This window comes from Musca vetustissima, unplaced genomic scaffold (assembly GCF_032173495.1).
Source record: "Musca vetustissima isolate MV318-11 ecotype Yass unplaced genomic scaffold, APGP_CSIRO_Mvet_v1 utg6862, whole genome shotgun sequence".
NCBI lineage: Eukaryota > Metazoa > Arthropoda > Insecta > Diptera > Muscidae > Musca > Musca vetustissima.
The window spans coordinates 13,614-26,933 of record NW_026875419.1 but is presented as its reverse complement, the minus strand read 5'-3'; the positions used below and the strand labels follow the sequence as shown (position 1 = coordinate 26,933).

Here is a 13,320-nt window from a genome sequence, read left to right as displayed (position 1 = left end):
CTATATATAACCGATTTTTCACCAAATTTAAAATATATAAACTAGACTAACAGGAAGACTATGTGAGAGGGCTTTAATAAATCCTTAAAGGTCAGCAGTTACCCAGCAAGGCATTAAGTACGTGAGGGCCGCAGACGAGGTTTGGGTCGTAAATCGGAAAAAAATGTTTTTAACATTTTCTTTTTCCGAAACAAATGTGATGTAAAGAGTGGTGAAATTCCTTTGCTTAATTCCTATTGGCTGACTGTAGAGATGTTCAAAATACCACCGAACCACCTCCTGGCTTTTCCGACACTGGCGTCACAGCCAATGCTTGATTGTCATAGGAGTATTCATTTGTAATGGCTTGTGGTGATGGTGTTTGATTTTCGGCTGGATGGCGTGAGCTAATTGGTGTTGTCATTGTCATCACTGAACCCTCGACACCTGAAAGAAACGATGAAGAGGAGACGGAAATAGATAAGAGATTAGTCTCAGTTTTTCACTTAGGAAAAATATCATAAATTGTATTTCAGCCAAACCACTTTAAAATGGAATATTAAAGTCAATTGGCGTCCAGCATCAATTTTTAGATTACATTTGCTTCTTCTTCGATCTCTTACCTGTCATACTGTAAATCTGTGACGGTGCCCGCTCAACTTCATTGATGACACACATATTTTGTATTGTTGTATCTTTGCCATTGACATGCGCTGTCGGCGGTAAAGGACCTTTCTTCAATTGTAGCTTCTTGAGTACCTGGCGGAAGCATCGTTGTTGTCGCAACCATTTCAGACATACCCAGGTATAGTGGAGACACGTAATGATCAGCAAAAATATCAACAGATATAGGATGAGACTTTGTTGTGTTTGTATCTGATGAATTTCATTTTGTAGGGGCAACAATTTGAGGAATTCTGAAAAGAGAGAAAATGCGACAAATTAAAAATGTGTGACAATTTTGGATAATAAAATAAAAATTTCAAGATTAAATATATTCTTAAGGACTACTACAAGGCGTGATTTTTTTCTTAAATATAGGCATGGATTTTTTAACTAAATATAGGCGTGAATTTTTTAAGGTCTATTACAAGGCGTGGATTTTTTAAGGTCTATTACAAGGCGTGGATTTTTTAGGGTCTATTACAAGGCGTGGATTTTTTAAGGTCTATTACAAGGCGTGGATTTTTTAAGGTCTATTACAAGGCGTGGATTTTTTAAGGTCTATTACAAGCCGTGGATTTTTTAAGGTCTATTACAAGGCGTGGATTTTTTAAGGTCTATTACAAGACGTGGATTTTTAAGGTCTATTACAAGGCGTGGATTTTTTAAGGTCTATTACAAGACGTAGATTTTTTAAGGTCTATTACAAGGCGTGGATTTTTTAATTGGGACAAAATTTTTCACAGCGCACTGAATTAGGTCTATGCTTATGTGTGTGGATTTTTGTTGGAATCGGTTCAGATTTAGATACAGTTCCCATATATAGATTCGTCCGGTTTTATGTGAATGATGCACCAACTCCCAATATTTGTCGAATTGGTACAAAATTTTGCACAGAGTACAGATTTAGATCAAGACTGATGTCGGCAAAGTTTTGTTAAAATCGGTTCAGATTTAGATATATCTCTCATATATAGTTTCGTCAAATTTGTTTTGAATGATGCACCATACTCCCAATATTTGTTTAATTGAGACAAAATTTTTCACAGAGTACTAAATCATGTTCAGTTTGATGTCTGTGAAGTTTTGTTAAAATCGGTTCTGATTAAGATAAGATTTTTTTTTTGAATGATACACCAAACTCCCAATATTTGTCCGATTGAGTAAAATTTGGCATAGCGAATGCTATTGAGAAAAAAATGATGCGTGATAAGGTTTGTTGAAATTGGTTCAGATTTTGATATAGGTCTTACATATATTTTCGTTCGTATTAAATTGAATATAGTGATTACAGAAAACAAATTGTGTATGCAACGGTTACTATATTAGGTCCATGTGTTAATATATAGCTTCCATACAAAATTTGACTCGATTTCATACAAATGGAACGCCAAAGAATCCAAGTCTGTCCGTTTGACATTCAATTTTTCAATTGGTTCAAATATTTATATAGATAGCACATTCAATTTCGCCCGATTCCATCTCAATGGTCCTTCAAAGATTCTATGACCGTTCTATCTACAGGATATTGCATATATTGACATGTCTTGCATTTACCCAAAGTGGTGGTTCAAAAGGCGGACGGGGCCGACTATATGATACAGTCGGCCCCGTCCGCCTTTTGAACTTTCCTTACTGGTTTAAATATATTTTTTCAACGACTATTACAAGGCCTGAATTTTTGAAAAAAATTTTTACTAAGACTTCGGACTTTTTCGACTTAATTTTATATGCCACAATGAGGCAAGACATTATGAAAAAAGCAACCACTGACCACGTGCTCTTATTTGGTCGCTGTGGAAAAAAATGCTCAACATAAAATGTACCGCAAAAAGAACTAAATACTGCCATCAGAATGTGTACCACCCACTTTTCTTCCGAATCGAAATAAATTTCTATGTGGCTTTATGTTGTTGTGGTTTGAATTTCTCTTGAATTTTTTTGTGAAGAAGAAACCAATGATGCTGAGGTTTTCTCTTAATTGCTTTTTATAGAAAACTATGAGGTTTTTCGATCCTAAGAACTAGCTGGTCGTCTGTGTGCTTTCAAATTATTTTTGTTTTTTTTTACCAAATTGAAACCACAGTTCTATTGCTGTTTTTATCAGCAGATATAACAGTGTCGAGTAAGAATATATTTTTCTATAATCTTATCAGAGCAGATTGTTGTCATCTGATTATGCGGATGTTATTGTTAGTCACCACCCACCGATACGATAACTGACGTAGGTCAGTATTTCCTGTAGAGAAGTCTATACTATATTCTGAAGATGATATTTTTTGTTATTATCAAGAGTGGTAATAATTGTGATTATTTTCAATTGAAGTGTTAATGTATTTTGATTGATTCAGGTAGTGAATCATTTTTATGGGAGATTGGTAATGAAGAAGTATTAGGCATTCAATTATATACAAATTTTTGAGGAATGATTATCAATTTCTATATAAAAGCCGGACCAACAAAACTTAAAACCTAAATTTGAGTACACCTTGTATAAATCCTTGCATTGTATATAACTTTTTGCATAGCATTACCCGTCTATATTTTTTAACATTTTATGAAAATAAAATCTATAACACGTATATTTAATCAAAATTCTAATATGTTAAGAATCTAATCACATTATTAAAAATCCACCTTAAACCATCTCCCCTATATTTAACTAATGACTCGAATATTTATTCTTTTTTATAATTTATCAAAATATATATAGAAAATTTGCATATACAAACATTGTATTTGACATAGAAGATAACTCTTATTGCAAATTTACCAACATTACTAACACTTGGCTAAAACATACAAACAAAAACCAGTTCCAATAAAATTACAGGTAAAATAAAATTAATTTGCAGTTGCATTCAATTTTGTTTACAACTGGTTATATGAATGAAAATGACGTCATTGATAATTAGAAATACAATTACAATGAAATTCTAGAAAATTTCATCGAATTGATGCTAAAAACTCAAATAAGCATCACCTGAACTTTGATTGGATAAATATGGGAAAGTTTTATTTGAGCTTTAACTATAACTGATGTTGTTGTTGCTTGTATTAATACAAAAATTTGATTTACAGGTAGAGAACAATTAGGTTATGTTATAAAACAATATAAGGCTTTATTTTATAGAAGTCCCATGGGCATTCTAATACGATGACTACTACATATATTTCTGGTCTATGTGGCACCAACGGACAATTTGACGTACCACCATGTGTCTTCAAAAATCAATGTGCAAAAAAATCGAATGAAGTCGTGAACATTTTCGTACGATAATTTTTCACAACTATCGACGTGGATTGTCATAAGAAGAGAACATCGATGAGACATCCTTGGACGTTTCTTCAATTAGCATACATTCGATATTGCATGAATGCCTGACCATAAAAAAAGTTTTTTTTTGGTTGAATTCCTCACAAACAGCCAATTGATAAAAAAAAGGTTCATATTGATTGATTATCGATCGAAAGGAGTTCCTAGTAGAAACACCACGAAGCAAGTAATCGAATGTTTCCTCTACTAAACTAGGTCTTCGACATAAGTTTGAGCTCTGGAAAATATTTTTAAATAAGTCTAGTCATCGTCAAAACTTATTCGTTGGGCAGTTCCCCAGTCAACTACAAAACTTTGATACAGAGTTGATAATAATCCAAATTATAATTATTGTCTCGAGAGCCTCAAAATAAAATTGTTGGTCCATAAATAAAATTGTTGCCGTTAGTTTTTGTTTGGGAAATTAATAAGGGGCAGGGTAACTCTCTAAGTGAAAATATACACTATATTCAATCAAAATACTGTAGATTCAATCCAAATTTTGCACATCGTAACATTTTTTTTACCCCTAAATCATGTTTGAAAATGAAGAATATCGGACAACTCCTTGTATTACCTCCCCTACAAAAGGTGAACATTTTGCTGAAAAATAAATGTAAATTATCTTGGGAAAGGATATTCCGTTTGGACTCAAACTTTGCATAACCTAATATTTTACTAAAACATGTTTCGAAAATGTATAAATATCTTATGATGCGGAGAATCAAGAAGAAGGAGAATCTGATTTAGTAAAAACTTTGCAAACCGTGATATCTTTGTCAATTGTTTTGGAATATTAAAATGAGATTTATAGACCCATTCCCTGTAGTACCTCCCATATAAAGGGTCAACATTTTTGAACATGTTTAAATCGGATACAATAATTTTTGAGTGTCCAGTTTGAACTCAACTCCGCACAAAGTAATATTTTTTTACCAAATTTATATCATATTTACCAGCTCTCAGCGTACAACCATTTCGAAATTAGTGCCAAATTTGGCACTAAAATTCTCCATTCGCTTAACAATCGATTCAAATTGTCTAAAATAGAGTTGATACCAAAAATACTCATCGCAGATGTATGCCAGCCTCCAAAACCCTAAATGTCAAATAAGAAAATGAGGCTACAACCCTGAAAATATCCAACAATTTGGTGGGGCCTTTATATGGGCGCAATGTCAGTACATAGACATATAGGGATAATTTTCGGCGTTGTTGTCTCAACCTCCAAAAAAAATGGTATAAAAAATATTCCGTCGAAAACTACTCTTAAAAATACCAACAAATTTTCAGAGCTCTATCTGAAGAATTACGATATCTTTCGTCATTCTAAAAGACGGTCATTTAAGGGATTATTCGTATGAACTAGGATTATTAACTTCGCTTTAAAATTATCAAAATGGCGGACCTTTGAAAAAAAAAAATTTAGAAAATCGCCGATTTTTGACCAAAAGTTAAGTTAAAAAATAAGGAAGATCTTCACCGATAGGCTTTATCCTAGTCCATACGAAAGCTACACACTCGATTGGGTTATTAGTTTTTGAGTTATCGTGTCCGCCATTCGCAAAACCAATGTTTTGGAGAAAACCGCATTTAAAGTTTGAGACGCCCTTCAGCCGTCACTTGATGCTGACACAATAAATCGGCTATATCTTCAAGAGTTCTTCAGATTTTCAGATTATAATCTTCAGATTATCAGATTATAATCAAGACTATATATACTTAATGTGGTCTTGATGATTCCTACGAGGTGGCCCATGCGGAATAACACATTTAATATACCCTCCACCATTTGGCGGCCTATGAAGTACAAAAAACGAACGGAAAAACTTGGACCTATATAAAAATGTATAAAACTTTCATCACACAGGTCTTTGTGCATATGTTTGAAACAGGCAAAAAGAAACGAGATAGACTCATGGTTCCTTTTGAGAATATGCATAGAATAACTTTCTGAGTCGTTTCATGCATGTCCGTCCGTCCATGTATTTTTGTTAACAAAGTACAGGTCGCATTTATGATCCGATTTGGATGAAATTTGGCACAGGTCACTTAATTGACCCAAGTACGAACCCTATTTAAATTGGGAAAAATCGGTTCAGATCTATAAATAAATATATATATATATATAAACATATATTCCTCTGATTTTATGTAAATGGTGCATCAACCTCCCAATGTTTGGACGATTGCGACAAAATTTTGCACAGTGTACTGAAATAGGTACAGATTGATGTATGTGAAGTTTTGTTGAGATCGGTTCAGATTTAGATATAGCTTCCATATATAGTATCGTCCAATTTTATGTAAATGGCGCAACAAACTCTCAAATTTTGTCCGATGGAGACGACATTTTCCATGTCGTATTGAAAAGAGAATAGAATGTTGTGTTTAGTTTTGTTGAAATCGGTTCAGATTTAGATATAGCTCCAATATATTCTTTGATCTGATTTTATGTACATGGTTCCTATGTTTCTTCCTAAAATGTTTTGTTTTAAGTTTGAAATTGACTCTAGAATGAAGCGTGTTAAGTTTTGTTGAAATCGGTTCACCATTAAATATAACCCCCTTATATGTTCTAGTCCGATTTTAAGCAAATGGTGCACCGAAAAGACCTATGTTTCTTCGCTTTACATCGCACTGTGTTGCATACCAAATGGTGAATGCTCAAATAGGTCCAGATTTACGTATAACTCTCATACATAATTTTGCTGGATTTAATACCAATGCTCGCCAAAAATTCCAAGTCTGCCCAATTGACATGCAATTTTTCATAGATTTCAGGATGATATGTGTATGGGTTGATTTAAATTAATTCAAATATCTATGTGGATCGCATTTAATTTCGTCCGAATCCATTTAAATGGTCTTCCAAAAATGCTATGTCTGTTCTATATACATCTGTGTCGTTCCGGAATGAAGCTATTCTGAACCACGAACGATTGGAACTAGGTCCGGATCTTTCGTTCACCTAGTTCCTTTTGCTCCCGTCGTTCAGATAGTTCATTTTGTTCGCTCGTTCCTCTTTGTTCTCGTTCACTTAGTTCATTTTGCCCGGTCATTCTTTGTTGCTCATGTTCTCCCAGTTCTTTTTGCTCACGTTGTTTATTTCGTTTCACCAGCTCATATATGTGAATCAGTTAATGTAACATTTAGTTGTGTCTTTCATTTATTGATGAATAAAATAGTCCGTATAATAATTAAACGTTGTACAGCATATAAGGAAAAAAACAAAAAAGAAGAAACATTAACGATAGTATGGACCGGCCGAACGATCTATGGTCCAATGAACGAGTCAATTAAAAGGAACTATGGAACTAAAGTTCCTTTTGCGTATAGGACAAGAACAAGATTGAACCGCTCAATGAACTATATTGCCCAACTCTACAATGTACCCAAAGTGCCGAAGGGTATGATATAGTTGTCGCCGTCCGACTTTTGCTTTAGATGGAACATTTTCCCAAAATATCAAAAAAACAGGCGATATCGTTATATGAGAACCATGTTCCAATACCAAATATTTTGGTGCTGCAACAAATATGAGAACTGGAGCTGTGCCATTATATGGAACTATATCATAACATTGATACATATATCAAATCAAATATCAAAAAGTCGTGGGAGTAGTATTAGATAGTGTGATCCATATCGTGTTTCCTTATAGAGCCTTCGAAGAATACTTCGAGGTGTTTTGAACTGAATGACAAATTTAATACAACATATACCTTCATAGCTCCTCTGGTGGAAACTTTATGTTATACTTCGAATGTCTTTTTGAGTCGAATTAAGACGAAGGATGCATTTTGGAAATTGAATTTGATTGAAAAATAAAACCCTATTGAAGTTAGCGAAAATCAGAATCTTTCATAAATACAGCTCTAAGGTATTTTTGTTCAATTTCATCGGTCTGATGGACAAGAAATTTAGTAAAAGTTACGGAATTTAGTCTAGAATCAGATTTGAATATAGATCTCATTTGTAATGCTACCGATTAGAATTATACATAGACAAAAAATATTATTTCCAACGATTTCAGTATTATTCTTAACACCAGGTCTTGCATATACTGGTGTAGAACATCATATAGTCGGTGCCGTTCGATTTTAGCCTTTTTCATTAATGGGTTCCTTATAAACAACTGTGAGGTACCTTCAATGTTCACAATATCTATATGAAGGATTTCTAATGTAAAAGGGCTTCTGAAGGGAACCTATAGTAATTTTTCTATTGCATTACACTAAAAAATTTTTACAGACGACTTTTGCAAATTCGAATATCTGTATTCCGTTTGTAGAAGCTCTTCCATTCATCGCTCTATTTAAAAGAGACCCATGTCTGGCATCTACAGATGTCCCAATAGAAAACATTCTATCTAACGGAAGACCTACAAATTTAATATTTATTAAAAAAAGTTGTCTGTGTCTAACTTACCACCACATTCTCGTGTGCATTCCACCGGTTTATAGTTAAGATCTTGCGGATCGCATGCCGACGAACAATTCACACAGGTAACTTCAAAGTGTGAGCAAAATTGTTCCACTGGATGGCACACTTGGCCGTGACAGTCGGTACCAGCCGCTGATTCGGCTGTCATTGCAATGGCGTCAACGGTTTTGTGGAGGGCGGCGGGTAGAGTTAAAATTGTGGCGGCAGTTGTTCTTAGGGCGCTAAAATTAAACATTTTCTGTAACCGTTGTTAATATTGTTGTTGTTGTCTGGATACTGAAGGAAGTGTCGAATTTTTCAAATATTTGTTATTATAAAACAAATAACAATGGTGAAACGTGTTTGAATTTTAAAGTAAAATATTTTAGTTATTTTTTTAATTTAACACAAACGTGTAACAATTTCACGTCACGATTTTTTTTATTAAATTCGGTTATTATTAGAAATTTATTAATTTTTTATTTATATTAATTATTTATTAACATCTTTTGATTGTTCAACTGTTTTTTGGCCAACTGAATTGACGTCTGAAGTCAGTCGATGAGTCATCTACCAATTGCTTGTTTGTTAGTAGACGTTGACTCTCAACAGATCGTGTGCTGTTGTTGTTGCTCTTGGTGTTTTAAATCTTCTTTGTGTAACTGGTGTTGCTGTTGTTGTTATTGTAATTGCTGTAGGCTGAAGATTGTTTTGTTGGCCAAGACGCCAGCCAGTTGTTCATAACGTTTGTGGCTAATTTTTCTGGTTATTGTTGGAATGGTCGGTTGGTTGGTTGGCTGGTTCGTGGATTGCTAGCTGCTTTTCACCATGGCTCTGTGTGTGAGTGGTGTGTTTGTGTCTGTCCGTCCGTCCGGTTAATACCTCAAAAAAACAGGTTTTCACTGGGGGTTTTTGTTATTTGTTTTGCGCATTTAAGCCTTTATTATTTTTTGTTGAACAAAAAACACTTTTTTTAAATAAAATGATTATTATTTTTTATTGTTATTTGTTTATGTAAAAACAAATTCGAAATTCTCACTGTAACCACAACTGGTTTGTTTATTTTTAATTTGAGTGTGTGTGTTTTTTCCGAAATTGGCCGTTTTATTATTTGTTTCTTCTAAAATCCCAACCGAACTCGATATCCACAACTCAACCGCCTTACGTTCACTTAAACACTAAACTAATAAAACAAAAACTCACCCATTGCTTTCTGCATCTCTGACAGATCGGAGTCCGCCGTCACCAAGTCGGTGCGTAACGATCATAAGCGGAACAACATTACCGCTCATATTCCAACTGACTTGAGATTTTTTTTTCTCTCCTGAGAGAGATTGAAATTGGTTTAGGTGTTGACGTTTTTCTCACTTCATTACCTGTTTTACGTTGAGTAGTTATTTAACGCTTCGGGTGAGTTGTTTTACTCAATGAGAATTGCGTTGGGAAGAAGAATGTGGCTTTAACCCATTAAGAGACTCTACAGATTATCATCATCCAATTTTGAAATTGAAATGAGAATAATTTTATATTCATGATTATTGTTGGATAAAAAAGTAATCCCCGAAAATTTTCATATTAATGCATGTTTTGAAATGAGGTCCATATAAAAGTGGCGCCCAATTTTTAGTATGTTTAAGGTCCATGTCGTTTACTTAGAGTATAATATGCTTATGTGCAGTTAGGGGCTCATCTCAAATTTGTTTGAAATGTTTATAACATTTTCTACCCATTCACAGAATGATTTAATTTCAAAAGATATTTTGTTCGGTTATCCAAAATATCCACCTGACCATAGAAGAAAGTTCTAAATCCCCCGGATGTTTTGGGAAATATTTATTTAACAAGAGTTTAATGTGGAATTATAACCATACCGATAATACCCGTTTCGTTCCATAAATTTTTTGAGAGAAAATTTCTCCGAAAGATCTATGGCCCGATATGCGTTGACGGTGAATATGGCCGTCGAATGAACCATGAATTGAACGATCTATTTTCGGTCATCGGCATTGTCAGACGCATCCAGCTGCCACAACTACGTTGGCTAGATCATGTTGTGGAATGAGGATGCCCCAGCACAAAAGGCATTTAAAATTGAGCCAACTGATGGCTCAGGCGGAAGGGGAAGTCCACGAATTAGATGGAAAGATTAAGTGGAAGAGGATATTTCGGAACATGGTCTTTCAAATTGGAAGAGCTGCTCGCAAGACTGACGCGCTTAGAAATCTTTTTATACCCTTCACCACACTGTGGTACAGGGTATTATGTCTTTGTACATATGTTTGTAACAGGCAAAAATAATCGAGATAGGCCCATGGTTCCTTTTGAGAATATGCATAGAATCACTTTCTAAGTCGATTTATGCATGTCCGTCCGTCTGTCTGTTCATGTTAAATTGTAAACAAAGTACAGCTCGCATTTATGACGAACCCTATTGAAATTGGGAAAAATCGGTTCAGATTTAGATATAGCTCCCATATATATTTTCGTCCGATTTAAGGTAAATGGTGCACCAAAGTCCCTATATATCTTTCGATTTGCACGAAATTTGACACAGCGTAATAAATAAGGTCACAAATGATGTGTGCAAAGTTTTGCGAAAATCGGTTCAGATTTAGATATAGCTCCCATATATATCTTCGTCCGATTTAAGATAAATTGTGTACCAAAGTCACTATTTATCTTTCGATTTGCACGAAATTTGGCACAACGTACTAAATTAAGTCTAGAGTGATATGTGCAAAGTTTCGTGAAAATCGGTTCAGATTTAGATATAGCTCCCATATATAAGTTCACCCGATTTTAGGTAAATAGTCCACTAAAGTCCCTGGAAATCTTTTGATGTGCACGAAAATTGGCGCAGAGTTATGAATAAGATCGAGAATGATGTCTGCCAAGTTTTGTGAAAATCGGTTCAGATTTAGATATAGATCCCATTTATAGTTTCATCCGATTTAAGGTAATTGGAGCACCAAAGACCCAATATATCTTTCGATTTGCATGAATTTGCTAAGCTTCGTGAAAAAATCCATAGCTAGGCCGATTGACACAACGTACTGATGTTATATAAATTAGTCTCTGGCAAGTTTCCCTGAAATCGGTTCAGATACAGATTTATAACAAAACGCGTCGTCTTTTGGGATACATATGTAAAATATACCCAAAGTGGTGAAGGGTATCATATAGTCGGCCCAGTCCGATTTTACTACTTTCCTTACTGGTTTAAGCTCGGCTTATGGAACAGATGTTCTGTCACATGCTAGCTAAGCAAGTAAGTGGTCCTTCGAGATAACTACCTACCGGCTCGGCCGAACTACGCTAGGAAAAAACATTTAACATAGCAAAAAGTTATCGAGATCTCAGTATGTATTAACAAGCATTGACTCTGGGGAGAAGTTTATTTCAATAAGAACCTGGAATGCCAAATTACAATATTTTCGGTTGAAACTTTTTTCCTTTTGCTCCTCTTGGGAGCATAGAGCTTTCACAAAGCACCGCCATCTTACTCGGTTAATTTCGGTTTAATTTATATTTCCTTAAAAAGGAACGATTAGATAGATGAAAGAGAGAGAGATTCAAAGGTACTATCTAGGAGTCGGAACTATATGAAGCAAAATAATTACATTAAGGAACTGCTTCCTTTTTTAAAGGAACGAGAAATATCGATGCACAACGTGAACTAGGTTGTACAACTCTAGTTGTTTTTGTATATTCCCATGTAAGGTTATTTTATTTTAGTTCTTGGATTACTATTCGCCGTCAAGTGTTTTTTGGTCGACCTCGATGCTATGGACATTTTTTCATAAGGTATCGCCAATCCATCTCGATTTTCTACGTTTTATCTACTTTTGTATTGGTTACGTCTGGTGTTGGGCTAGAATATTCTGCATATGATCCAGAGGCATCTATTTATGAATACCTGTAGCTTTTGCATGATGGTGTTTAAGGTTTCACTGCCGTATAGATGAGTCAATTTTATATATGCTTCGAATATTTTAAGATTGGTTTTCCTTGATAAATGTGAGCTTCTCCATACTGCTCTCGTTTTTGTTAGCCAATTGATTACTCTCTCTCCAGTTCTTCTACTTTTGACTGCATATTGCTTATCATATGAGTCTAAGTCTTCGAGCTATCGTGACAGACTCCATGTTATGCCTCTTCTCCGGGAGCAGACTTCATTCATTATTCCATCAAGTACAACTGTAAATAGTAGGAGTGACAGAAGGCATCCTTGTTTTACTTCAGCGTTGGTGAGAATCGGTTGGCTTATGATCCCCTTGTGAAGAACTGAAAGTTCTAGATTTTGGGATTCATGTTTTACTTCTAAATGGATTAATCTATATCGATTAAGACGACCAATTTTTATAAGAATTGTTGTCAACAGATGAAAAAAGTTTTGAATGTGTAATTTTTGGACAATTTCGGTTTTGTGGTAATAAACCAAGAATTTATAAAGCAAATCGAAAGTCGATCTTGAAAAGTCCACATTGCGATCTCTCAAAGGTCAAAAGTTGACTTTTCAATACAAAAAGTCGATTTACTTATCCCTATTCCTCACGAAACTTGGTATGAAGGATGACATTTATACAATTTTAATTAAGTTTAAACTGCATTAAACTGGTCAAGGAGATTTAAAAGGTTGCAATCGTCATTCAGAAAATTATTAGAGACAAGCATATGCCTTTTACTTCCTTGGCGATTTAAAAACCAATACCGACCATAATTAAAATTTAAGTACCATTTAGTACCTACACACCAATTCTGACCAACAACATTACATACCAACAGGAATCTAGCTCTATACTAAATTTGTTTAAAAAAATCCAAATTTCAAAATTTAATACCAGTTAGTACACATTAAAATAAATTTTCATAATTACCTACCTTAATAATCATAAGTACAAATTTTTATTAATACCTACATAATGCAATCCAATGGA

At 34.4% G+C, this 13,320-nt stretch overlaps 1 protein-coding gene across 1 annotated transcript; it reads right to left on the bottom strand.

The window, feature by feature from the left end:
- Positions 1 to 256: 256 nt before the first annotated feature.
- Positions 257 to 8,639, bottom strand: LOC133337914 (protein grindelwald-like). Its single transcript, XM_061546116.1, has 3 exons — positions 8,390 to 8,639; positions 603 to 896; positions 257 to 426 (listed from the first exon to the last, which is right to left on the bottom strand). The coding sequence occupies exons 1-3, from the start codon at positions 8,637 to 8,639 to the stop codon at positions 257 to 259; spliced, it is 714 nt and encodes a 237-aa protein (XP_061402100.1).
- Between the last annotated feature and the right edge of the window lie 4,681 nt (positions 8,640 to 13,320).

Coding starts and splice junctions, on each gene's coding strand:
- LOC133337914 (XM_061546116.1), bottom strand. CDS start 8,639: ATGTTTAATTTTAGCGCCCTAAGAACAACTGCCGCCACAATTTTAACT. Junction 897..8,389: donor ATGCACACGAGAATGTGGTG/GTAAGTTAGACA, acceptor CTCTCTTTTCAG/AATTCCTCAAATTGTTGCCC. Junction 427..602: donor ACAGATTTACAGTATGACAG/GTAAGAGATCGA, acceptor CGTTTCTTTCAG/GTGTCGAGGGTTCAGTGATG.